Source organism: Pteropus vampyrus, unplaced genomic scaffold, assembly GCF_000151845.1.
Source record: "Pteropus vampyrus isolate Shadow unplaced genomic scaffold, Pvam_2.0 Scaffold16, whole genome shotgun sequence".
In the NCBI taxonomy this organism is placed as follows: domain Eukaryota; kingdom Metazoa; phylum Chordata; class Mammalia; order Chiroptera; family Pteropodidae; genus Pteropus; species Pteropus vampyrus.
In genome coordinates this window covers 4,034,242-4,058,874 of record NW_011888797.1, presented here as the reverse complement: position 1 = coordinate 4,058,874, position 24,633 = coordinate 4,034,242, and the positions used below count along the sequence as shown (strand labels likewise).

General features: G+C 35.1%; 1 protein-coding gene across 1 annotated transcript in view; it reads right to left on the bottom strand.

Moving 5' to 3' along the window:
- Nucleotides 1-7,828: 7,828 nt before the first annotated feature.
- The window catches only part of HCFC2 (host cell factor C2), a 33,956-nt gene continuing 17,151 nt past the window's right edge, over nt 7,829-24,633 (bottom strand). Inside the window, exons 9-14 of the mRNA XM_011386908.2 lie at nt 22,212-22,389; nt 19,064-19,267; nt 18,459-18,532; nt 13,777-13,914; nt 11,998-12,183; nt 7,829-11,372 (exon numbers count right to left, since the gene is read on the bottom strand). Of these exons, the coding sequence (XP_011385210.2) occupies nt 11,058-11,372; nt 11,998-12,183; nt 13,777-13,914; nt 18,459-18,532; nt 19,064-19,267; nt 22,212-22,389 (1,095 nt within the window). The 3' untranslated portion in view covers nt 7,829-11,057. The remainder of the gene's footprint in view (nt 11,373-11,997; nt 12,184-13,776; nt 13,915-18,458; nt 18,533-19,063; nt 19,268-22,211; nt 22,390-24,633) is intronic.

Here is a 24,633-nt window from a genome sequence, read left to right as displayed (position 1 = left end):
CAAATGTGGAATAAAATATAAGCAATAATATAACATTAAATAATATAAAATTATCTTTTTAAATGTGTCACTGAGTTGACATGAAAATAAGTTATCTGCAAAACTCCAAAAATAAGTGAAAATAGGGAACCTGAGGTTGGGTAAGCCCGCACCAAAGCCTGCTTTTGCCCTGAGAGTCAGCTGAACTCTGATACCATGCCTGAGACTCACTGGAGTCTAGAAGAGCCACCACAGCTAACTGGGCAGCAAGGAACATGGCCTCTCTCAACGTGGGTGTTAGGTGGGGGGACATAAATCGCCAGCACCCTGATTCATATCATTTAAAGGGAACCCTCAAGCTGATCATTTAAAAGGGTTTCAGATTTGTAGCCCCTCAGTGTCTGGCAGAGCAGATTCTCTCAAGGATCTCGATTTCATCCATACTGGATTCCTATTTTCCAAGGAAAGTAACTTTAAAATATTCCGAAACTCAAGAAAAAACAACAGTTTATACAACAGTGGAATCACCCACAAAGACTTTTTATTGGTATCAGCATAGGAAAAATTAATGATACGTAAAGGAATAGAAGCATGGAAAATATGAGTAATGAGCAAAAGATGATACAGAACAAATGGATTTTTAAATCAAATAGAACATTTAAGAAAAAAGTATAATTGAAAATAAAAACTGAACAAATAGAGGAGGGGAAAAAAAGAAAATGCAATGTGAAAGACAAGGCAAGAAGGGAGGAATGGACAAGAAAACGACAATTTATGATGCCTAGAAACAAATCCAATTTATATTTGTAATCACAAATATAAATGTACTAAACTATTCAGTTAAAGAGATACTTTCTCTGGCCTCATCTTTTAAGTGTGTCTCCTACAACTCAAAATACAAAGCCAAAGAAAGATCTAAGATTTTCAGGTAAAGACTAACCAAACTATTGCCATGGTAAGTAATAACAAATCAAAGGCAACAGCATTCATAGAGATTCAGAGTCACTACATAATTATAAAAGGTTCAATTCACCAAGGACGATAGAAAAATTCTAAATTAAAATGCATCTACTAATAATAAAGTGCCCCCTCCCCCCAAAAGGGCAAATACTGATGACTTTAAGGGAAATTGAGAAATCTATCATAATGAGATCTTGAGACTCTTCAGGAAATAAATCAAGTATAAGGTAAGTCAGTAAAGATATCTGCACAGCACAACTAACAAATTTGATCTAATGGACACAGCTCCACAATTGGGGAATACACACTCTTCAAGAATACGTGGAACATGTATGAGAACTGATCACATATCCTCAAATTTCAGAAAACTTTAGTAGTCTATTCTCTGGCAAAATGATAATAAAGATTAAGACAACTATAACACCCCTGGCATTTGGAAATAAAATAACCAATGGTTAAATATTCAAATCTCTGGAAGAATTAAGAAAAAAAGACACAAACTAATAGGAATGAAAAAGGGTCAGAACTATAGATGCTGTGGAAACTAAAAAAATAATATGAACAACTTCATGTAAAAAAAAATTAAGATGAAATGGAGAAGTTCCTAAAAATTTAATCGAAGCTGACAAGAATAATATAAAATCCTAATGATCCTATAACCCTTAAATGGAATCAATAGTTGAAATTCTTCTCCTAATGACCAAATGGCTTTAAAGACAAGGTCCAAATTTAAATTCTTCGAGACAAATGAAAAACTCATTTCACAAGGCTAGTATAACCTTGATACCACAACCAGACAATGACAGGACATGCAAGAGTATTACAGGCTGATTTCACTCATGAACATAGCAAAAATCCTCAATAAAATATTGGCATATTAAGTCCAGCAATGTACACACACACACACACACCATGACCAAGTTGGATTATCCTAGAAGGTTAGTTCAATATTAAAAAGTCAACCACCATAATTTAATACATTAACATTAAAAGATAAAACAATTCTACCACTTAAATAGATGAGAAAAAGCAATGAAATTCAATATTCATTCATAATAAAACTATTAGCAAACTAGAAATAGAAGAGAATCTCCCTAACCTGATAAAGGCCATTTATGGAGAAAAAAAAAAAGTGCTCAGTTGAAATGTTGAAAGCATTATCCCCTTTACACTGGGGCTAAGACAAGGATATTCGTTATCAGTTCTTTTCAACACTACTACAGGTCCTAGCCAGTACAGAAATATAAGAAGAAATTCTTTTAAAAGGTGTAAGCATTAGAGAGGAAGAAAACTTCTACTATTTGTACATATGAGTATACAAAAATTCAAACGGATATCTAGATACATTATTAGAGCTAATAAAAATTTAGCATGGTTGCTGGATCCAAAAATCAACACATAGCAACAATATATCTATAATCAGAAACAACCAGTTAGAATAGAAAGTGTAATTTAAAAAAACTTACCACAGTATTAAGAAATATAAAACTCATAGGAAGAAAACTAATATAAGACGTGAAGGCCTTTATGGAGGAAAATTATTAAAGTTTATTGAGATATTAAAAGAAGACCAAATAAATGGAGAGATATACAATGTTTTTGGCTAGGAAGACTCATTATTGAAAAGATATCAATTTTCTCCAAGTTGATCAATGGATTCAATACAATTACAAAAAGTAATACACACACTAGAAGAAGATATATGCAACGCGTTTACATGACAAAGGATTGGTATCCAGAATATATAAAGAAATATGAATCAATGAAAAAAAGACACACACGCCTAATAGAAAAATGGACAGAAGACATGAATAGTTATTTCACAGAAGAGGAACACTTTTATATATGGAAAAAAACCCCACTCAATTTCATTAGTAATCAGAGAAATGCAAATTAAATCCACAGTAAGACACCATATAATAGCCATCCATTTGGCAAATATTAGACAGTCAAGACCAAGTGGGTTGCTAAGATGTGAAGCAATGACACTCAACCATTGCCAGTGGGAGTGTAAACTAGTACAAACGTTTTAGGAAACAGTTCGGCATGACCAAGTAAAACCTGCTTCTAAGAGGAGAGGTTCTCAAATTTTTGGTCTTTGAACCTCTTTACATCCTTAAAAATTACTGAGAACTTCAAATGGCTGTTGTTCATGCAGGTTATATTTACCATCATTTGCCACATTAGAAATTAAAATAGACATTTTCAAAACACAAAAATATACAAGTATAAACGTGATTAGCTGTCAGAATGATGATGTCATCATATACTTGGAAACTATTTAAATTCATGAAAAATGAGAGTGAAAAGGACAAATAATGTCTTAGTATCGTTATGAAAATAGTTTTGTCCTCACAGACCCCTTGAAAGGGCCTCAGGGACCCTCAGAGGTCCCTGGACCACACTTTGAAAACCACTACCCTAGAGCAACTCTTGCACATGTGCACCAGGAGACATGTACAAAAATTCACTCATTCCTCCACACATCTACCCTGTGCCAGGCATTTTTCTAGACACTGTGAATGTCTAAACAGACAACGTCAGACGGGACAGACAAAATCCCTGCCCGCATGGAGCTTACATTATAATTGGCAGAATGTTCATAGCAGCATTGTTCACAATAGCCAAAAAGTGAAAATGATCCAAATCTCTGTGAGCAGAATGGATAAATTGTGGTATAGTCATGTGACGGAATACTATACAGTAGTGAAAACAAATGAAATACAGTTACATGCATAAACATGAATGGGAATCTCAGAAACAATTGTCAGAAAAAAGTCACCGAGGAATACATATTAGCTTACCACTTACATAACAGTTTGAAAATAGGTAAGTCTAAACAACACATAGGGATACATATATAGATGGTAGAACCATAAATAAAAACATGAAAATTATTAGCCAAAATTCCAAAATAATGTTTTACCTTGCGTGTGGAGGAAAGACAAATGGGGGATTCTAGGCATCTGAGAATGTTCTAGTTCTTAAGCTGACGGTTGAGTGTATGTGTGTTCATCTTATTTATTTCAAAACAAATATTTTAAAAGACATAAGGTTAATGCAATACAAAATATCATTGACAAAGAGAGGGAGCATCTCCCAATATTTCAGCCACTGCTATGCATTGCATATCACCTAATTATTGAAACTGGTGGGGAAAAGGAATGAGTGTGGGCTGTCCTTCACAGAGGTGAACTAGGTTCCCATAGGGTCGATATCCAATGAGATTTTATTGTAAGCTCTACCCAGTAGGCTAGGAGTCACTGGCATGATTCTGGTTAATTGGTTACTTTGTTCATTGGGTATTATTTGTATAAAGCTGATGGATGATGCAGATTCCCGCCCCTACCCGCCCCCCTTCAAAAAAAAAAAAACTGATAAAGACTTCACCTCCTTACTGAATTCTGTTGACTTTCAAAAGTACAAATTCCCTTTGGCACATTCTTCTAATAATGCATTTATGTGTTAAGTAATCCAAAAATACAGAAAGTGCATGGTGGCTATTGACTGTTACTCCACATTGATCAATAACAGGTGCCAGGCTGGTCACGCAAATGTCATAACAGTTTTGCAATCGTGTCTTTGCCAAGGTCATCACTGGTAATACTATTTTGCAGATTAAATAAAACAGTTAAGGTGCAATTTCTCCTGATTCAGGGTATTAGCTATACATTTTGGTATACGGTTTAAAAAAATAGATCTTGAAACATTTGCTGTATCTCCTGTACCCAAACAGGGCAAGCTAAAGTTATCTTGAGTTAGGGAGGTGGGACAAGAGGTAGACTAGGCCCAGCAGTAAATGGCTGGCAACCTATTCCCAGGAAACAGGGAAATAAAAAGTAGATTCTCCAGATCCAATCTCCCCAATTTTGTCTAATACAAGGGTGTCAACTCATCAGAAAGTTCTAGACATTGCAATAGGTATTTAAAAAACCTCAGGTAGCCAAGACCCCAAATCGTACCCATATGTAAGCTGGAATGGACAATGCCACCAGGGGGTGCTAAACTGCAACAGCTAGGATGATTGGTTGGGCCTTCAGCACTGCCCACTCTCTTACACGCTAGGCTGCCATAAATGGCACACGCATATCTTTGTTATATCAAATGGTAGTTATCATACCTGTAGGTTTTTCCTCTCTCTTTAATAAGAAACAGAGAAATAAGGAGGGAACCTTTCTCAAGTTCTTAGGAAACTTTCACTCTATCTCCCCAGACAGGAGAAGGAATAGATAATCCTCTTAGTCAAAGCTGGACATCTGTTGGACCATGATTTACTAGTGAAAAGAGTTATTCTGTGTTCAAAAACAAACGCCAGCTGCTACCTTTTATTTTTAACTTGTATGTGCTCAGACATAAAGGGTTCTCTTTATACTTTCCTCATTCTCATGCTGAGAAATGATATATCCTTTAGCTGCTTGCCTCTGGGTGGTAAGGAGACCAGGAAAGGGGAGTGGGTAGGACAGGGGACCATTTCCTTCTCTGTTACAGCCTTCATATCTGCTTTACAACCAATTCATCCTTGTTGCACTTTTATCTTGAGAGGTTCTATGTAAACACCCTGACATCTGAGTACTCTGCAAAGACTTTTGGTTGAACTAGCAAATCGAATCAGGAAATAGAATGCTTCTATTGCCTCCACACCCATTACCTCCTAGCCTTCCCTCTATCCAAGGCCAAAGGCTTCATAACCCTGTATTCCCAAGACTTTTGAACTTGAGGTACTAGCAGGAGTAGTAGTCAGATTGTAAATTTGATGAACTTCAGTACCAGGCCTTTGCCCAATTCAAGTTATCCAAGATATCAAATACACACAACAAAAGAAATTTAGACTCAGCTTCAGATGGTCTTGCTGAGATTAATAGTTCCATGAATGGAAATTTTCCTGATTTTAGCTCTGCAGAGGACAGGAAAGAAGCAAATGGATACTAATTACTAATAAGATACAGAAATCTGTTTTGAACAAGGACTAGTATCCTTGGATTATATAACCCTTTCTTTCTTCATTCGGTTTATAGAATTTGTTTCTTCCTAGAATGTTGTAGTTCATGTTTTTCTAGGCGTGATTTTTAAAAAGAGTCTTTTCCTAAGTTACAGGAATATATAAGTGTAGGGATTCCCCACTGTAACTGGGAATCTTGGAAGGAAGGTGTGCCAATGTCATCTTCTTTTCCAGTAGTGTAAGAATCCTTTGTCCTATAAGCTCAGAGGTGACATCAGTGACCTGACTTGATATGTTAAGTGAATCCAGTGCGGTTCTAATGCTGGTGTCCCCTGTGCTTAAGTATTAAATAGGTAGGTAGTTTTTTCTAATGTTAGACAACTGCCTGTTTTTTCTATATGGAAATCAGAGAGATTAACTTTTAAAATATTTTTATCTCATTCTCCTGATCATCCAATGTTAAAAATCATAATCTAGCAATGTACACTGACCAAAGACTTCCTCTTGAGATCTATGCATACCTATATTAAATTCCTTTTAGCCTAGTAAATATGTGACACATCTCTTACTTACCCCAGGACTTCTTTAAGGAACTTAAGTAATAGAAGGATAGAGTAACACAAAGCTGGAGTCTGTATTTCCTCCAGAGGCTTAAATCTGCTAAAAACTTTCAGAGCCACCCCCCACCCCCGCCCCATTTTGACCCCAATTTGAGAAGGGGAAGTGAGAGTACGGAGAGATACAAGGTGACAATTTTCTTTAATAATTTGTTAAAATATTTAAGTACCAGCTAATGAGTGATCTGGAAGAGAGATACAGTCCCAGTCTCTGCTTCAAAGACCTACCACCTGGCAGAGGGAGAGGAATAATGCTAACAGATAAGGGCACAAAGCTTTCAGGCTGCTGTGGCAGAAGATTTAACAAAGGACAGTGGGGGCACAAGAGGAAGGGGTCAAATCTACTTAGAAATGAAGTATGTCAGGAAAGGCTCCAACAGGTTGGCAACCTTTGACCTGAATCATGAAAAAACCAATGGAGACAGGTGAGAGCGGAAAAGGGAACCGCAGACAGAAGGACATAAAGAAATGCAGAGTGCAGCATCGTAGAAACTAAAAAACTGTGACAGTGTCAGGAAAGCAGTTCAAAGCTTCCAATGGCAAGACGAAGTATGAAGAAAAGGTTCAATGGATTTGGGGAATGAGAAGTTATCCCTGACCTTTGCTAGAGCCATTTTGATGGAGTAGCAGGTCAGAAGCCTGGCTGTTCTGAGTTAAAATGGGTGAAAAGCACATGGGGAAAAAAAATTGAGTAAATTTCACTTATATGTGAAAACTAAAAAACACAAAACAAACAGAAACAGACTCAGAAACAGAAAACTGATGGTTGCCGGGGGGTGGAGGGTTAAAGATGGGTGAAAAAGTGAAAAAGAATAAGAGGTACTAAATTCCAGTTATAAATTAAAAAGCCACAGGGATGGAAGGTACAGCACATGGGATATAGTCAATAATATTGTAATAAATTTGCACGGTGACAGATGGGTATTAGATTTATCATGGTGATCACATCATAAGTTATATAAATGTTGATTCACTATGTTGTACACCTGAAACTAATATATTATATGCCAACTATACTTTAATAAAATTTTTTTAAAAGAGTAAATAGAAGACAAAAAAGAGGTGACAACAAGTATAGACTATTTCTTGGAACCATTTGCCTTTTTACTTTCAAGTATACTAGTTCAGCTACAGTTAGGCTTTACATTTCTACCAGAAAATGACTCCCAAACACAATCTACTAACTTAAAAACAAATTTAGACACAATCCATTCTTTATGAAACTCCTATATTATTTTAAGTGAATGATATAAAATCAACGTTTCTACAGATTTACTCTGCCATCACTAATTCTTCTTTCATATAGTTCAAAATGAATAACACCTATAATTGGTTATAGCAGAAAAAGGTGCTTTATTTTACATATCATTGGTACACAATACATAAAACTGCCTAAAAGCAGTCTTGGAAAACACAACTGTCAGTTATATCTTAAATGGTCAAAGACCAAGTCTGTTTTGCAACCTACTTCATTTATGACCAGATGACTGCCGTAATTTTAAATGCTAATAATCTCTTTCATATTCAATGTTACAAATGATTTTATGCTACAAGTGCTGCAATTTTTTAAAATAAAAATATCTTCAGTTATAGTAGACCATATTTCTAACCGGAGCCAATCTTTGCTAGTCTACAAGTCTTTGAAATAATGCATCAGCAATTTCCCCTTCTTATAGATGGCTATATTTATGTAATTGGGTTATGGGGCAGGGGGGCTCATACATGTAATCAGATTATTTCCATTTTTAAAAAAATGCAGATGAAAATGAGTTTATAATACCCTATCTCTAGTTAAATTGCCAAAACAGTTTACTAAACTAAAGTGAAGCCAATATGATACTTTGGAAAACAATTCTAAGAGCATGCAACATCAAAATCTTTCTGCTACGTATGTGAACCAAAGTTGCAGAGCCCAGGAAGAGGACTGTGGCACAAAGACTTCTACATCTGAATTGCTTATCCAGCTAAGAGGAGTAAAGAAAGTAATTTAACTCAGTGTAAATCTTCTTAAGATATCTGCAAAATATAGCCCACTACTACTCAGAAGGGATCTTCACTTAGAAATGTGCCAATCTTAAGAGCCAAATGTACTTCACTTCTCATTTACCCCAACCCATTCTAGTCATGAACTCACAGCTCAAAGATCTCTTATTAACTATTAATGTCAAAGCCACAGAGATTTCTCAATAGCATCTTTTAGTCATCAATCCCTTATCAGAAAGATAAATGTAACTAGTACTTAGTGTACAAATGCCAAGAAATGATAACAGAATCTGGGCTAATTCTCAAAGCAGAAACATTAGTTATTTTAATAAATCCCTTGGTAGAGAAAGACTGCCTTTCTCTCTAGAAAACAAGACAGATGTTAGAACCACAGGTTCATATTCACCATCTGGTCTAGAACAGGAGAGGCATTTAAGCAAAGTAAACTAAATCAAATACTAAGTAGGTATAAATGTGCATGCTCAAACAAATACTCTATTCCTTGCTTAAAGTCAACTTACTCCTTGTCATGAAGAGCAGTGCTTTAAGATACAAATTGTTCTTTAATGCAGAGAATAAGATGTTAAAAGCCAGATGTTTTTCTAATAAAGCAAATGATCGTTAAAATAATTGGGCTTGAAGCATATACTTACTATAACTTTCCATTCTTACTTTTTATAACTAAACACACACGTATACAAAACAAACCCTAGCATTTAATATGTGCAAAATCGCTTACCATTTATTTTAACTTTGGTTAAGTATGACTTTAGCCTATATCAGACATATGGAAGCTACACAAATGATTACAAACATAATAATGAGGTAAGTTAAAATTCTACTAGTGCAAAAAGCAAGCATATGCCAAAAGCAAAGCATATGAGTTAAACAAATGCAGAATGAAGCTCTCACCAAGGGAGGTGCTGGGATAACAAACCAGAGAAGCTCCTTGTAAACATTGTTTGTAAAGTACACATTTAAAGATTAAGGATTCATACAGCCACAGAAAAAAAAGGTATTCTAACAACACCATAGTAGTGCATTTATTTTACCTTTAGAGTTCGGAAATCACTCATTACGTGTCTAACAATTTGCATATTAATTAGTGAGACACATTAATTACAAATACTGTAGTATAAAAATCCCAGTTCTTTACAAAAATTATATATTAAAATATTCTATACACTTTAAATTAGTAACTGGAACATACATATATATCAATTCTGAACAATTAAATCCATCTTTGCTGGGAGTATTATACATGAAGTTTGAGGACATAGCTACTCAGTCAACCTAAACTGGCATAAGGTTACAAGGTATAAAAAAGATAGACCTGTGCCCCTGCATTTACTGCAGCTCTTAGTTTGAAATATCTTTTCTGCAATTATTGCTCTGTATATCCATTCCCGATTTAAATAGGCAGTGGAACCATGAAATTCCTACAAGGTTTAAAACAGGTTACATGTAGCAGAGTGTCCATAAAGCCTATCTGCATCTTTAAGGTTGTAATGGAACCTGAGTATGCTATCTAATGCTTATATTTCAGTTGTAAAAAAGTTTATACAATTTCGAGGTAAAAACAATGCAAAAATAAAACATTTAGAGCATTTACAAAAATCTTACAAATGTTTAAAACACTATTTCAAAATTTGTGTCCTTTTAAGGTGCTTCTTTCTTTCTGCATTAAGGGGGACATACATTTTAATTTTGAATGTTAAATAATGAATGCTTTAATTTCAGCACAAGCAAAGTTAGGACCATTAAGACATGTTGAAATGTTCAGGGACATACTTCACTTTTGATGAAAATACAGAATCTAAGTGCTGAAAGGGACCTTAAAGGTAAATCTTTTAACTCCCTCATCTATTAATGAGGAAACTGAGGGCCAAATAAGTTAAGTAATTTGGCCAAAAATATATTCCAATATATCACTCTGGTATGAATCGAGGAAATCCATTATTCTTTTTGTATTTTGCCATGATTCTTGGAAAATAATGAAAATTCAAAAGCAGAGTTTCTGAACTTGCCTCGTTCTTTTTTAATTTCTTAAGCTCTGTGCTAATTGTAAACAAAGAAATCAAATGCCTGCTAAAACTAAGATCACGAATATTATCTAGTGGAAGATAGCAGTTAGAAGACCACTACTCACACAGAATAAAGGTAGAGGGAGTAAGTACTCAAAGCCAGGGCCTTTGCAATGTGGAGAACACTTACTATGTAAGACAGCACAGTGTACAGCAGCCAGTTACTAGAATCATCTTAATAACTCTAGGATGACTGAGTTACATGGCCTTTATAAAAGATACTGGGGTAATGAAGCCTTCTACATTTTATCTTAATTTTCCTATTTTCCTTAATAGAAGAGCTATAAGGAAGAATTCATATACTAAGTTTCAGAGAGTTTTTGCTTCTTTTCTATTTTTATTTGGATCTAGAATTGAGCAAATACATTTTAAGAACTTACAAATTCAAATTCATGACTGCTAGAAATACAAACAATACTCTTTTAAATGATGAATCTTCATAACCAGTTACTAATAAATAATCATAATCACAATAGCTTCGGTAAAAAAAAAAAATCAATTTAAAGGTGCTTTTTTATTGTTACCTTGAAGCCATCGAACTTGTGTAGCTGGTCCATATCCCTTTTCATTCTTTGCTGATATTCTGAACACAATGGCAGGTCTGGATGTATAATCAATATGTGCATTTGCAAGTTGCCCCGCAGTTACTATACAGGATGTCTTAAGACCACAGTAAATCCTCATAAATACAAGTTGACTTGGATTATCTTGTATTTGTGCTGTGCGAATCGCCAAGTAGGCTGAGTATTCCAAAATATTTCCAGAAGGTGAAGTTGGAGGTTCCCAGGAAAGATGAATACCCTCGACATTCTTGAACAGAGGGGAGGAAAAAAAAACAACAGGTAAAGATTCTGAAGTTTTCTCTAATATCACTTATGTTGAGTTTATATCTTTAAAACACAAGATGCTGCTTTTTGCTATGGTAACTGCAACAGATGTTAGAACTTGTAACGTTGAGTTTTAAGAACCTACCTCAATTGGATCTGCAATGTTTAATTCATTCCCATTTTTCAAAAACATTAAGTAGGCTTAAATGTCTGCCTGTACTATCTCAAGAAGGGGATTTTTCTTACTTGAAATGATACCTTTTCTTCTTTAAGGAGAGGCAGGATCTTCAGATAAAATATAATCCAATTTCATGTATTCTATTAGAATTCTCCAGTAGAAACTTTTTGGTTCCATAAACAAGAACAAAATTAGTATTAAGAAGCCAGATTTCCCTTTCTGTAATTTGGACGCTATAATTCTACTAGAAATTTAAGCCTTAAAAATACTGTGATTAGCAAAAAACATTATTTAAACTTTTAATCTACCCCTTTTAGATATCTCTCATTTCATCAGACACTAACAAGAATCTCTAAACTGACAGTTTTACTTTATATACAAAGTTTCAATAATTTAAATCACCAAATCTCAACCTGACTTGACAGCTTACCTTTGAAATTCTGACTGCAGAAGGAGCTCCAGGAAAACCGGGAATACAAGTTTTAAATTCACTGATTTTGCTGAAAGGGCCTATTCCACAACCATTGATAGCAGCAACCCTGAATCTGTAGCCTGTGCCTGGAACAAGATCTTGTTTCTTAAGTAAACTGTAGTCAGGTGCGTCTGCATTTCCTATCTAAAAGTGAAGAAAAGGTGCAATTAATTATTTTTTAATTAAACAAAATTTTTAAAGAATGAATTATGTTTTAAGGTTCTAGTTTACATTTATTTATTTCCCTCTTTTCACACATGGAATGAGCCCTCCAATACAAAGCAACAAAGCCCATAAATTAGTGATTCTTATTCAGGGGAAAAATGTCCTTTCTAGTTGAGAATCACTGATTATAAAAAGAAATATAAGGGTATTCTGTACATGAAGTGAATGAAGGTAGAAAAAAATTAACAACCACTAAACTATAAACAAAATAACAACTATTGCATCTTCTTGCCTAATAGATGTTAAATAATTAGATTGCATATGCTGGGTAGGAAGATTATAACACAACTTTCGAACAGTTTTTACATATTCTAACTTTCACTACACCTCTGTGAAACATGTCGCACCAATGTACCACCTCATTTTTAAGGGCGTTACGACATCTCCATTTTACAGATGAGGAAACCGATCTGTCCAAGATCACACTGTTGAGTGCGGGAACTAATGATTCAAGCCAAGTTTACTGGTTCTAAACTTTATGCTTTTATCTTTTGGCAAAAACAAGTAACTACGAGGACCTTAGACACGGATATTTCCTCATTTGAAATCAAACTGCAGCCAGAAATTTCACTAGGCATAATACAAACAAATTATTAACCAGGATTTCTATTTTTTTCAAGAATTAGAAGAATTCAATATGAAAAAGTGAGACACCAGAATAGTAGAGAAACTAAAATAACATGATAAATGATATAGTCTCCATTTGTGCAGATCTTTGGGAGATTCTAACTAAATATCTATTTCCTTGGCAACTTCCTCTCTGAAATTTCCCATTCCAGAAAAAAAAAATTAGTTCAATATGTTTTGGGGCTGTTACCTGTTTTACAACTCTTAGAGGCTTAATATCATGTTTATGTACATGAAGTCCTCCTTAAGAGACTTCGGAATCAAGTGAAAATTAGATTGTATTCAGTAGCCTACAGGGGCTTTTAAATTTTTTTAATTGTGAAATCAGGAATAAAAAAGTTCTCAGTAAGAAAAAAGATGTCCTATTCTCTAAACATATCAGGTAACAAAGTCAGAGATATCTCAAAAATTTCTTATCTGTACTGGCCAGATTACATTATTTATGACTCAAAATCTAGCCCAGTGTTTCTATAAGATTTTTTTTTTTTAGGCGAGGCAACCCTTGGTTGATCTCACAGATTGCAAGGACCTTGTCAACTTACAATCCTTATTTATTTTTTTTTTTACGTCTACAGCACCCTGTCTTCCTAGGTGGTCTCCCATCCAAGTACTAACCCTGCTTAGCTTCCGAGATCAGATGGGATCGGGCTTATTCAGGGTGGCATGGCCGTAGACTCTATATGATTTTTTAAATAATCTTCTTGTGATATAGTCTATAAAAAAGAGCTTTAAAAAAATAATACAAGATAACTAAGTATACAGAACTTTCAATTGTAGATTGTGAACAGATCTCCATTTCAGGCATTCAAGTGTTTAAACAAGGTTCTAAAAAAAATCTCATTATTGAGGCTTATGACTCACAATATAGAAAATGTCAATAGCTACCTTTGAGATGCTTTGTTTCCCTTTTGGCAGCAAATAAAACTGGCTCACCAAAGCTGTATTATTTTTAAAAATTCCTACATCACACCACTGTCGTTCTCCTGCTTTCATTGTGGCCACTGGATTTGAAGGAGTCTCTTTCTAATTTCAGAGAAAGAAAAACTTATGAACATTCTTACTGAGCATACAAGAAACTTCAAGATCTAATAAATCCATGCAGTGATCTACAAGTAGGTATATGGGTAAACACCACAATATTAATAGCTCATAAGTAAATAAACTCTTAACAGATTAGGTCAACTAACAGTGAAACAGGGATGCCAATTCAAACACAGGGAGTGACAGGCATTCTCCAAGTCAGTAGCTCTGTACTATCGACCTGGCTGAAGTTAGCATGCTTTCCAATCAGTGATGTGTTAAAGATGCCAGCTGTTTCATAGAACATTGTCATTTCAGAGACTCTCTCAGAAAATATAATCCCTTTAGTGTAATATTACAACTTGCTCCAAAAGGAACAAATAAAAAATTTATTCCAAGCTGGCCGATTTCTAGATTCAAAAACAACTAGCAGAAATTCAGTGATCTTTATACTTGAAATACCTGTGATTCTCCAAACCTAAAAGGAGAAAAAATGTTCAAAACTAAAATGCAATTTGAATATACTTTAGTATATACTAAAGAGGAGCAGATTAAACAGTTTTACATTTTTACCTTGCTTTAAAACAACTTCCTCTACCTTAAGCTACTTTTAGTGATAAGTGAATTATACTTATCCCTGGAACTAACCTTTTTAAGCCATCTTCTTTATAAATGACACTGTTTCCAGAAGCTCAAAACAAATGTGCACTTCAGTTATTTATTTCTGTCTTAAATATATAACAGCAGAGGTACATGCTTATAATTCACATTATTAGTTATTTAGGCTATCACACACGACAAAGTGAGCTAACTAGGCGTCTTTAAGGTTAAAAAAAGGAATAGCTTTGAACTTGTTTTCATTTTTAAAGCTGTAAAAATTCTCTTCAACAACTTTTATAAAACGACTGGCTTCAACTGAAATAACAAATATCATTCTGGCTGATGCATTGCAAAATAGATTTAAGAGAAAAAAAGTTCCTTTTAATAATTCTTCCCTGAGAAGAGTCTAAGAATACTAGTACTTAATTTTCTGAAAAGATAAAAGCTGATGAAGGTAAATATGTGATCAAAATCCATAAAATCATGATTGAAAGAAAACTAAAATTATAGATAATTCTTGAAGACTCTAAAAAGTAAATAGTAGGTCAAATAAAAAAAAAATCCTGCCTATAGCAATAAAGTTAAATGACTGATAATTTAAAAATAAATTTAAAAGTATATACACACACATGCACACAAACATGTATTGTCTTATCTTGGTGTCTTTGTGAGGCACATTCCTAGCATTTTAAGTTTAGTGCCGTGCAGACCAATTCCGGTCTTCCACAAAACCACCTGATGCCAGAGAATAGCGGGCTGCCCTCCAGGTGTGTCTAAGTCAATACTGCACTATTCTGTTGTGCTATTAAATAGTAGCAGTAGAGCCATTCAAGTTTTACATTCCATAACATGTCCTTTTACTCTTAGAACCATTACTGTAATTTACATTTATACATATGTATACACACACATTTCTGATTATGAAAGTAACTCATTTCATTATAGAAAAAAACTGAAAATATAAAGAAGAAAGTAAAAATTATCCGTGGCCCCATAACCTGTTAAAAGTCATCTAGTATTGTCGTGTGGATGTGTATGGACTCTTGTGAGAGTGTGAATGTATGTATTGAGTGTATTTTTTAATAAACTTGCGACCACAGTATGTATGTATGTATGTATGTATATAATTTTTATCCAGCTTTTTTCACTTAACTGTGTACATTTCTCCATTCAACCTTTCATTTCTCAATCTACGTCAAATCATTACTAGAGAACATCTAAGAATCTTTTTGTGGATTTATGTCGAAGCTGCTCAGCATTTAAAGCACATTTAACCTTCCATACACGCGTATCATCTCTGGGTCATGTACTTACAGAAAATGGCATCGCTGCAGCGTGGGCCTCTACACGGCTGATCTTGGTTGCAGGGAGTGCACACGTATCATCAACTAAAAATTAAACAATTTATCAGATAAGACTTACATCATCACTCATCAGACACATTAAAATAAGATTTATAAATACACAAAAATAGCCAGAAGGAGAAAATCATAATAATTACGATTGTGTATCCTCTAACTCAAACTAATTCATAAAGTTCATTTTTCAAGGGTTTGATAACTAGCTAGAACTTCAGAGAATGTTTACCAATTATGAAGTACAATTCCTGTTACAAAAAAAATGAGAATTTACAAAATCAGAAATAAATCAGCTGTGAGAATTGTTACTCCATAGTCCAGAACTAATCTTTTCCAAGAAATTGCTGAATATATTTACAGTATTGTATTTCAGTGTGTGCTGATTTAAATATTTTATGTAAGACAGCAGAGTATTTTATATAATATTTTAATTGAAATGTTTTGTATGTTTACATATGATTCAATCCAAGATGAAATGCAATTCCCATCTAAAACAAAGAAGTCTGATGAATTTATATACAAAAATGGTTCAAAATACAGTATGTGAAACACATTTCAAACCTTCAGATTTGGTACTGAATGTTGTTAGTGAAGTTTCATCTTTAACAACTGCCCCATTTGTACTGGATGATTCAGTTTTAATGGTCTGCTGGGTTACCATAGTTTGTGCGCTGGGAACAGTACTGGATACAGAAGGTTCAGGAATTACTGTTCTTAAGTCCAGGCAACTACTTAGAACACCTATATTTGCTGAAGTGTGAGGACCTAAAATTAAAGGGAGACGATCAATTATTAACATAATACCTGCCGATAATTGTTGTATCTTATAGTTCTTGTCATACAATTCTTGGTATTTTTCAATTTTAAAATCATAAACATGAGCACTACAAATGAATTAACCATTAGACATATGAATTAACCATTAGACATAAAATGTTTTGAAAAATAAAGTATATTATAGCCATAACATGTCCAACTTCTCAACATCCTCTTTCATTCTAAACACTAAACCACTGTTCTCAAACTCTACTAAATTACAGATCAAATGGCCCTGCTTCCCATTTTAGGGTCATTAGGCATGAATGCCATCAATTTTCTGCCTTCTCCTGCCATACACTAGAAAGCTATTTATCACTGTGGCTATCCTCCCCATCTTCTCTCCCACTTCATAGGATGCACTGACCTCCCTCCTATGGAAGTTTAATCTGTCCTCCTGCATGTGCTTTTGGTTCCACTCCTCCCCCATATTTTGGGATCCTCTCATCAATTATTCCTCTCTCTTTAGAATTCGAAGGTTCTTTTTCTTCAGTAATTTTGGCTTTCAGTCCATAAATATTATCATCTCCCAAGCAAACAGATGGACATCTGCCTTGACCCCATAAGTCTTCTCCAGTTACCATCTCCCCTCTTTCATTTCCTTCAGAGCAGACTACACTTCCTGGACCTCCCAAAATTTGGTTTCCAGCACACTATGTATTTTAATGAAATGGCTCTGGCAAACATCAATGATTTCTCAGGGATACTTTTCAATTTTCATTTACGTTACCTTCTGCAATGTAAACTATGCTGACCACATAATGTTCTCTGAAGCTGTTTCTTTATATGACTTATATTCATGCATTTCACAATACTAAAGATTTACTATCTACCAGACATTATGCTTGTTTCTATATGGTGAAACAAAGCAGGCATGGTCCATAGCTCATGAACTTATTTACAGTCACGTGGTAGATAAAAGACACGCATACACTGGTCACAAACTGTGATGCCCACCATAAAGAAAAAAAAAATGATATACCAATCTTTTCAGTTCTTTTCCTAACCTTCTAGGAATCCTTATCAATCTCTTTAGCTGGCTTCTCTTCCTCAAATGACTCCTTAAAGGCAGGTGTTCCTACGCCTTTTCTCCTTTTACGTAGTTTCCCTGCATTTTAATTACCATTCATGAATCATACATCTCTCAAATACATATATCCTAGGCACTATGGCAGGTGCTGGGGATCTAGCAGTGGACACGACAGACAAGGTCCTCGCTTCTGTGGAACTTACATTTTAGATACCCTTAACTTCTAAATTTTTACTTCCAGCCAAGAACTGCTTCTGAGACTCCAGACCTAAGCATCCAACTGCCCATCAGAAATCTTTACCAATGTTCTTCGAGTGCCTCAAAAACAGGAAATTCAGAGCTGAATCTATCTTTTCCCCAAATTTGTTCTTGCTCCTGTATTTTCTATCTTGATGAGTATCAGCATCCATCGAATGCCCAACCCAAAAAGTTGGGAGTCATGTTCAACTCATTTTAATGTTTCATATCGACCAGTTTTCAAGTCTAATAGATGCTACTTTCTAAAAGTCTCTGACGTGCTCCTTCCTCTCCATCCCACCCAATGTTTTAGTCTCTATGCAGCTCGTGGGAGTCTTAAAAGTATCCTAATCATTTCCCATTATAGTTCTTCCTGACAGTGAGGCTAGAGTGCCTTACTAGAGAACATCTAAGAATCTTTTTGTGGATTTATGTCGAAGCTGCTCAGCATTTAAAGCACATTTAACCTTCCATACACGCGTATCATCTCTGGGTCATGTACTTACAGAAAATGGCATCGCTGCAGCGTGGGCCTCTACACGGCTGATCTTGGTTGCAGGGAGTGCACACGTATCATCAACTAAAAATTAAACAATTTATCGGATAAGACTTACATCATCACTCATCAGACACATTAAAATAAGATTTATAAATACACAAAAATAGCCAGAAGGAGAAAATCATAATAATTACGATTGTGTATCCTCTAACTCAAACTAATTCATAAAGTTCATTTTTCAAGGGTTTGATAACTAACTAGAACTTCAGAGAATGTTTACCAATTATGAAGTACAATTCCTGTTACAAAAAAAATGAGAATTTACAAAATCAGAAATAAATCAGCTGTGAGAATTGTTACTCCATAGTCCAGAACTAATCTTTTCCAAGAAATTGCTGAATATATTTACAGTATTGTATTTCAGTGTGTGCTGATTTAAATATTTTATGTAAGACAGCAGAGTATTTTATATAATATTTTAATTGAAATGTTTTGTATGTTTACATATGATTCAATCCAAGATGAAATGCAATTCCCATCTAAAACAAAGAAGTCTGATGAATTTATATACAAAAATGGTTCAAAATACAGTATGTGAAACACATTTCAAACCTTCAGATTTGGTACTGAATGTTGTTAGTGAAGTTTCATCTTTAACAACTGCCCCATTTGTACTGGATGATTCAGTTTTAATGGTCTGCTGGGTTACCATAGTTTGTGCGCTGGGAACAGTACTGGATACAGAAGGTTCAGGAATTACTGTTCTTAAGTCCAGGCAACTACTTAGAACACCTATATTTGCTGAAGTGTGAGGACCTAAAATTAAAGGGAGACGATCAATTATTAACATAATACCTGCCGATAATTGTTGTATCTTATAGTTCTTGTCATACAATTCTTGGTATTTTTCAATTTTAAAATCATAAACATGAGCACTACAAATGAATTAACCATTAGACATATGAATTAACCATTAGACATAAAATGTTTTGAAAAATAAAGTATATTATAGCCATAACATGTCCAACTTCTCAACATCCTCTTTCATTCTAAACACTAAACCACTGTTCTCAAACTCTACTAAATTACAGATCAAATGGCCCTGCTTCCCATTTTAGGGTCATTAGGCATGAATGCCATCAATTTTCTGCCTTCTCCTGCCATACACTAGAAAGCTATTTATCACTGTGGCTATCCTCCCCATCTTCTCTCCCACTTCATAGGATGCACTGACCTCCCTCCTATGGAAGTTTAATCTGTCCTCCTGCATGTGCTTTTGGTTCCACTCCTCCCCCATATTTTGGGATCCTCTCATCAATTATTCCTCTCTCTTTAGAATTCGAAGGTTCTTTTTCTTCAGTAATTTTGGCTTTCAGTCCATAAATATTATCATCTCCCAAGCAAACAGATGGACATCTGCCTTGACCCCATAAGTCTTCTCCAGTTACCATCTCCCCTCTTTCATTTCCTTCAGAGCAGACTACACTTCCTGGACCTCCCAAAATTTGGTTTCCAGCACACTATGTATTTTAATGAAATGGCTCTGGCAAACATCAATGATTTCTCAGGGATACTTTTCAATTTTCATTTACGTTACCTTCTGCAATGTAAACTATGCTGACCACATAATGTTCTCTGAAGCTGTTTCTTTATATGACTTATATTCATGCATTTCACAATACTAAAGATTTACTATCTACCAGACATTATGCTTGTTTCTATATGGTGAAACAAAGCAGGCATGGTCCATAGCTCATGAACTTATTTACAGTCACGTGGTAGATAAAAGACACGCATACACTGGTCACAAACTGTGATGCCCACCATAAAGAAAAAAAAAATGATATACCAATCTTTTCAGTTCTTTTCCTAACCTTCTAGGAATCCTTATCAATCTCTTTAGCTGGCTTCTCTTCCTCAAATGACTCCTTAAAGGCAGGTGTTCCTACGCCTTTTCTCCTTTTACGTAGTTTCCCTGCATTTTAATTACCATTCATGAATCATACATCTCTCAAATACATATATCCTAGGCACTATGGCAGGTGCTGGGGATCTAGCAGTGGACACGACAGACAAGGTCCTCGCTTCTGTGGAACTTACATTTTAGATACCCTTAACTTCTAAATTTTTACTTCCAGCCAAGAACTGCTTCTGAGACTCCAGACCTAAGCATCCAACTGCCCATCAGAAATCTTTACCAATGTTCTTCGAGTGCCTCAAAAACAGGAAATTCAGAGTTGAATCTATCTTTTCCCCAAATTTGTTCTTGCTCCTGTATTTTCTATCTTGATGAGTATCAGCATCCATCGAATGCCCAACCCAAAAAGTTGGGAGTCATGTTCAACTCATTTTAATGTTTCATATCGACCAGTTTTCAAGTCTAATAGATGCTACTTTCTAAAAGTCTCTGACGTGCTCCTTCCTCTCCATCCCACCCAATGTTTTAGTCTCTATGCAGCTCGTGGGAGTCTTAAAAGTATCCTAATCATTTCCCATTATAGTTCTTCCTGACAGTGAGGCTAGAGTGCCCTTTACACACACACACACACACACACACACACACCCCCTAATCACGCCACTCTTCAACTCTTATAAAATACCAGCTACTCCTGCAGAGAAAAAGCCCAATCTCCTCATTTTAACTTGAGATTGGATGGTCATTTATTCACACATTTGAGTGTTTATGAGGTACAGATACGGTCATTGTACAACCACTCTGGTTTTCCCATTTGCCTATTATTCATTTCACCCAAACTGCCTTACAATGTAGGAGTCAGAGTGCATTGAGATTCTGAAATCTCAAAACTCATATTTGTTTTCAAGAGTATAAATTTCTTTGTAAGATAGACATAGAAAATCACCGCAAGAAAGAAATTTAAGTTGAGGCTGAGGACCAAGCTTCTGTAATTTTGAATAAACGATTTCTTTACATCAGAAAATCAGTAAAACAAAAGCACTCCCCTCTTCCTTAAGCAATAAAATGAGAAAATTATAAGAAATTATTTTCCTTGAATATTTTTACCTACCATCGACTTACAAAGAAAAACAGAAATATAAAGAATATTCATCTTATTAAGTTTGAATCATTGAAGAGGAATTAAATTTGTATCAGCTGTCATGATTTTCAAATTAAAAATAAAGTCCCATGTTCCTATGTCAGGGATATATCAGAATAAGATTTATAAAATAATTTTAGGTACTGAAATCAGAGGCAATGCTTAATATATTTCAAATGGCTTCAGAACACTCCAATGAACTTTAAATATAAGGATCGCCAAATTATAAGCTTTCCTATGAATGCAATGTTCTAATCAACAGTTCTCATAAATGAACTATCTTTCTGAGGATAATCCAGTTACCTGCTATACAAATATTTACTAAGTGACTACTGTTTACCAAGCATGGATCTGGGTGCTGAGAAAATAGAGGTGAATGAGATAGACAATATCCCTGTCCAAAATAAATAATGTCAAATAGCTATAAGTGCTAAGAAAACATAGTAATGAGATAGTGACACTGAACACACTGGCCAACCGCAAATGTCATACGAGAGCTCGCCTTGTTTAAACCAGAGCTCATAACTGCTCATTAGTATTCAAGTGAGTGCTTGCTGGTATCTTGTATTCACTCATAACGAGGGTCAGTATGGCATGTATATTATTATTTTGAAAATGGATCAAAACCATGTAACATTTACTTTTTCAAAGACTCTAAAATTCCCTACTATTATAAAAAGCTTTATTCAAAACTCTCTTTATACCTTCAATTTTCCTTAGCATATCCACCACACAACTATTATGATTAGAAACATTAGTTGCCAAGCACGAATGTAAAACTGCATTAGAATCAGTCGATGCTTTGAGATCCAGTTTGTTCTTCACTGAAGTTCCTTTCACAGCTATATGTTCAGTTTTTGCACTGTTTGTTGTATCATTGATCTATAAGAAATAAAACAGTTTATTGTAGCAAGCAATATTTAAATAGAAATACATGTAAAAATAAGCAAAATAATTTACAACTTAATGATTTGAAAATAAGTTTACCGAAATATATAATAGTTTCAATTATATTTTTATTTGTATAGGATTCTTTCTTTAAATTTTGTAATAGTTTAAGAAAACAATTTCTCTTCATTAAATCTCCAACCTCAAAAAGACCAGTTCTGAAGGGGAAAGGAAGGGTAAATTTTGAGGGGAAAAAATCTACATTTTTATAAGCTGTAGTTAGTATTCAAGTACATACATATGTTACATAGGTGGTAAGACCAAAGCGACTGAGTTTAACATTCTGGTCAAATTTTCTTAACAAGGTCAGACGTGCATACTACAGCTCTGATGACTCCTAAAAGTAAAATCTCAGTTACACGGAACCTTCAAGCAAACGAATTATTCTGTATAACTGAGCTTTCCATATAGATATCAAGATTTAACACATATACATATTAATATGCTTTACCATTAAACATTTTAGATAGGCATCTTTCTAATTATATTTTCTCTGCCTTCTTAAACACACTATAATGAACGTACTTAAACTTCTTGATATTTCAAGTCACCAGTGTGAACGTGTTAGTATATAGCAATACCTATAGGCCTACTGAACCATAAAAGTGATCTGGCTTCATTCAAACACCCCAATAGTGCTGCTCCTTTTTAGTTACCTGCATTTTGTTACTCTTCTGTCTGCACCTTCACTGTCAATTATAACTATATTGTCAATTATAATATCTCATGGCTCTAAGGAGGCTTGTCCATAACATGCCCTATAATTCCCCTCTAATCGATAGCAATGGTGCTACCGTCAACAAATAATGATGATGATGAGAGCTGCAACCATTAATGACAGGCATTGTAAAACATATTTATGAAGTCTATGTTTCAATTAATCTTCACAGAAAATCTGTAAATTGGATAATATAACCCCTGGTTTAAACATAAAAAGAAACGAGTCTTAGAAATCTTAAATAATCTACCGACAGTCAGGTAGCCAGCAAGCAGCAGAGCTAGAATCTGAACCTAGGTTTATTTCACTCCAAAGTCTCCATGTTATAGTGTCTTTGATGTACACTTTGCTTAAAAATCAAATATCCCATCTAACTAGAAGTGTATAAAATAAGAATAAATAAGCCCTGATATTTTTGGTTAACATAGTATATTAAACACATGTTTCAGGAGATTCCTCCAAAATCTTAAGTCAAATAATCATATAGGAATTTTTTTTTTTAAGTGTAAAGGTATATACTTATAAGGACAAGGAAAATGGGAGAAGAGATAACAGTAGGTAAGAAGATATATGGCAGAAAAAGCTGAAGGCTAAGAGCCTATAGGTGGAAAGTCACTAAGAGGCAAACCATTTGTGCCAGACAGTCCAGAAAGCCTTGAGAATTGGAGGCATCAAGGTTCTCTGGAGACCGAGGTGCATAGTACAAGTCAACACCTGGGGACCGTCATACAAAAGACTATATAAAAAGTGGTTGTAGCCCCAGCTCTACCCTTCCAGCACACGAAACCAGACAAATTTCTCTCCCCCATTCTAACTGAAGTTGAGAACTAGGCAGAAAGGTTGAAATGTGAGGCTCTGGACTGTGGTGTGGTGTCCCTCAGGTGAGGACGGAGGAGGGGCACCCACATTGAACATGAGGATTAAGTGAAAGTCTGCACGCTGAACAAAGAGACACCACTCACTCCTGCATTCCCTCACTAAGCTCCCAGGAAGCTGAGAACCAGCTTATAACCCTAGGCAAGAGCTGGGGGAATTCTCAGGGAAATTCATTGGTCCAAGAGAAAACACCTACAGATACTGATATTTGTGGATCCCCCATCCAATTACTTTATTGGGGCCTACTAATCAACAAGCCATGACTGTATGCATAAACCTTCTACTGTCTTCCCAACACCTGTGTCCCCCACAAATTCGTGTGTTAAAACCTAACCCCCCAGGTGATGGTATTAGGAGGTAAGGCCTCAGGGGGTGATTAGTGCCTTTAAAAAGTGGCCAAAGAAAGCTCCTTTGCCCCTTCCACTGTGAGGATACGATGAGAAGTCAGCAGTCTGCAACTGCTAGGGTCCTCACCAGGGTCCTCACCAGAACTTGAGCATGCTGTTAGTAAGCCTCGCAGTCTATAGTATTTTGTTACAGCAGCCTAAACGGACTAAGACACCTTCTGAGCTCCTTTTAATGCC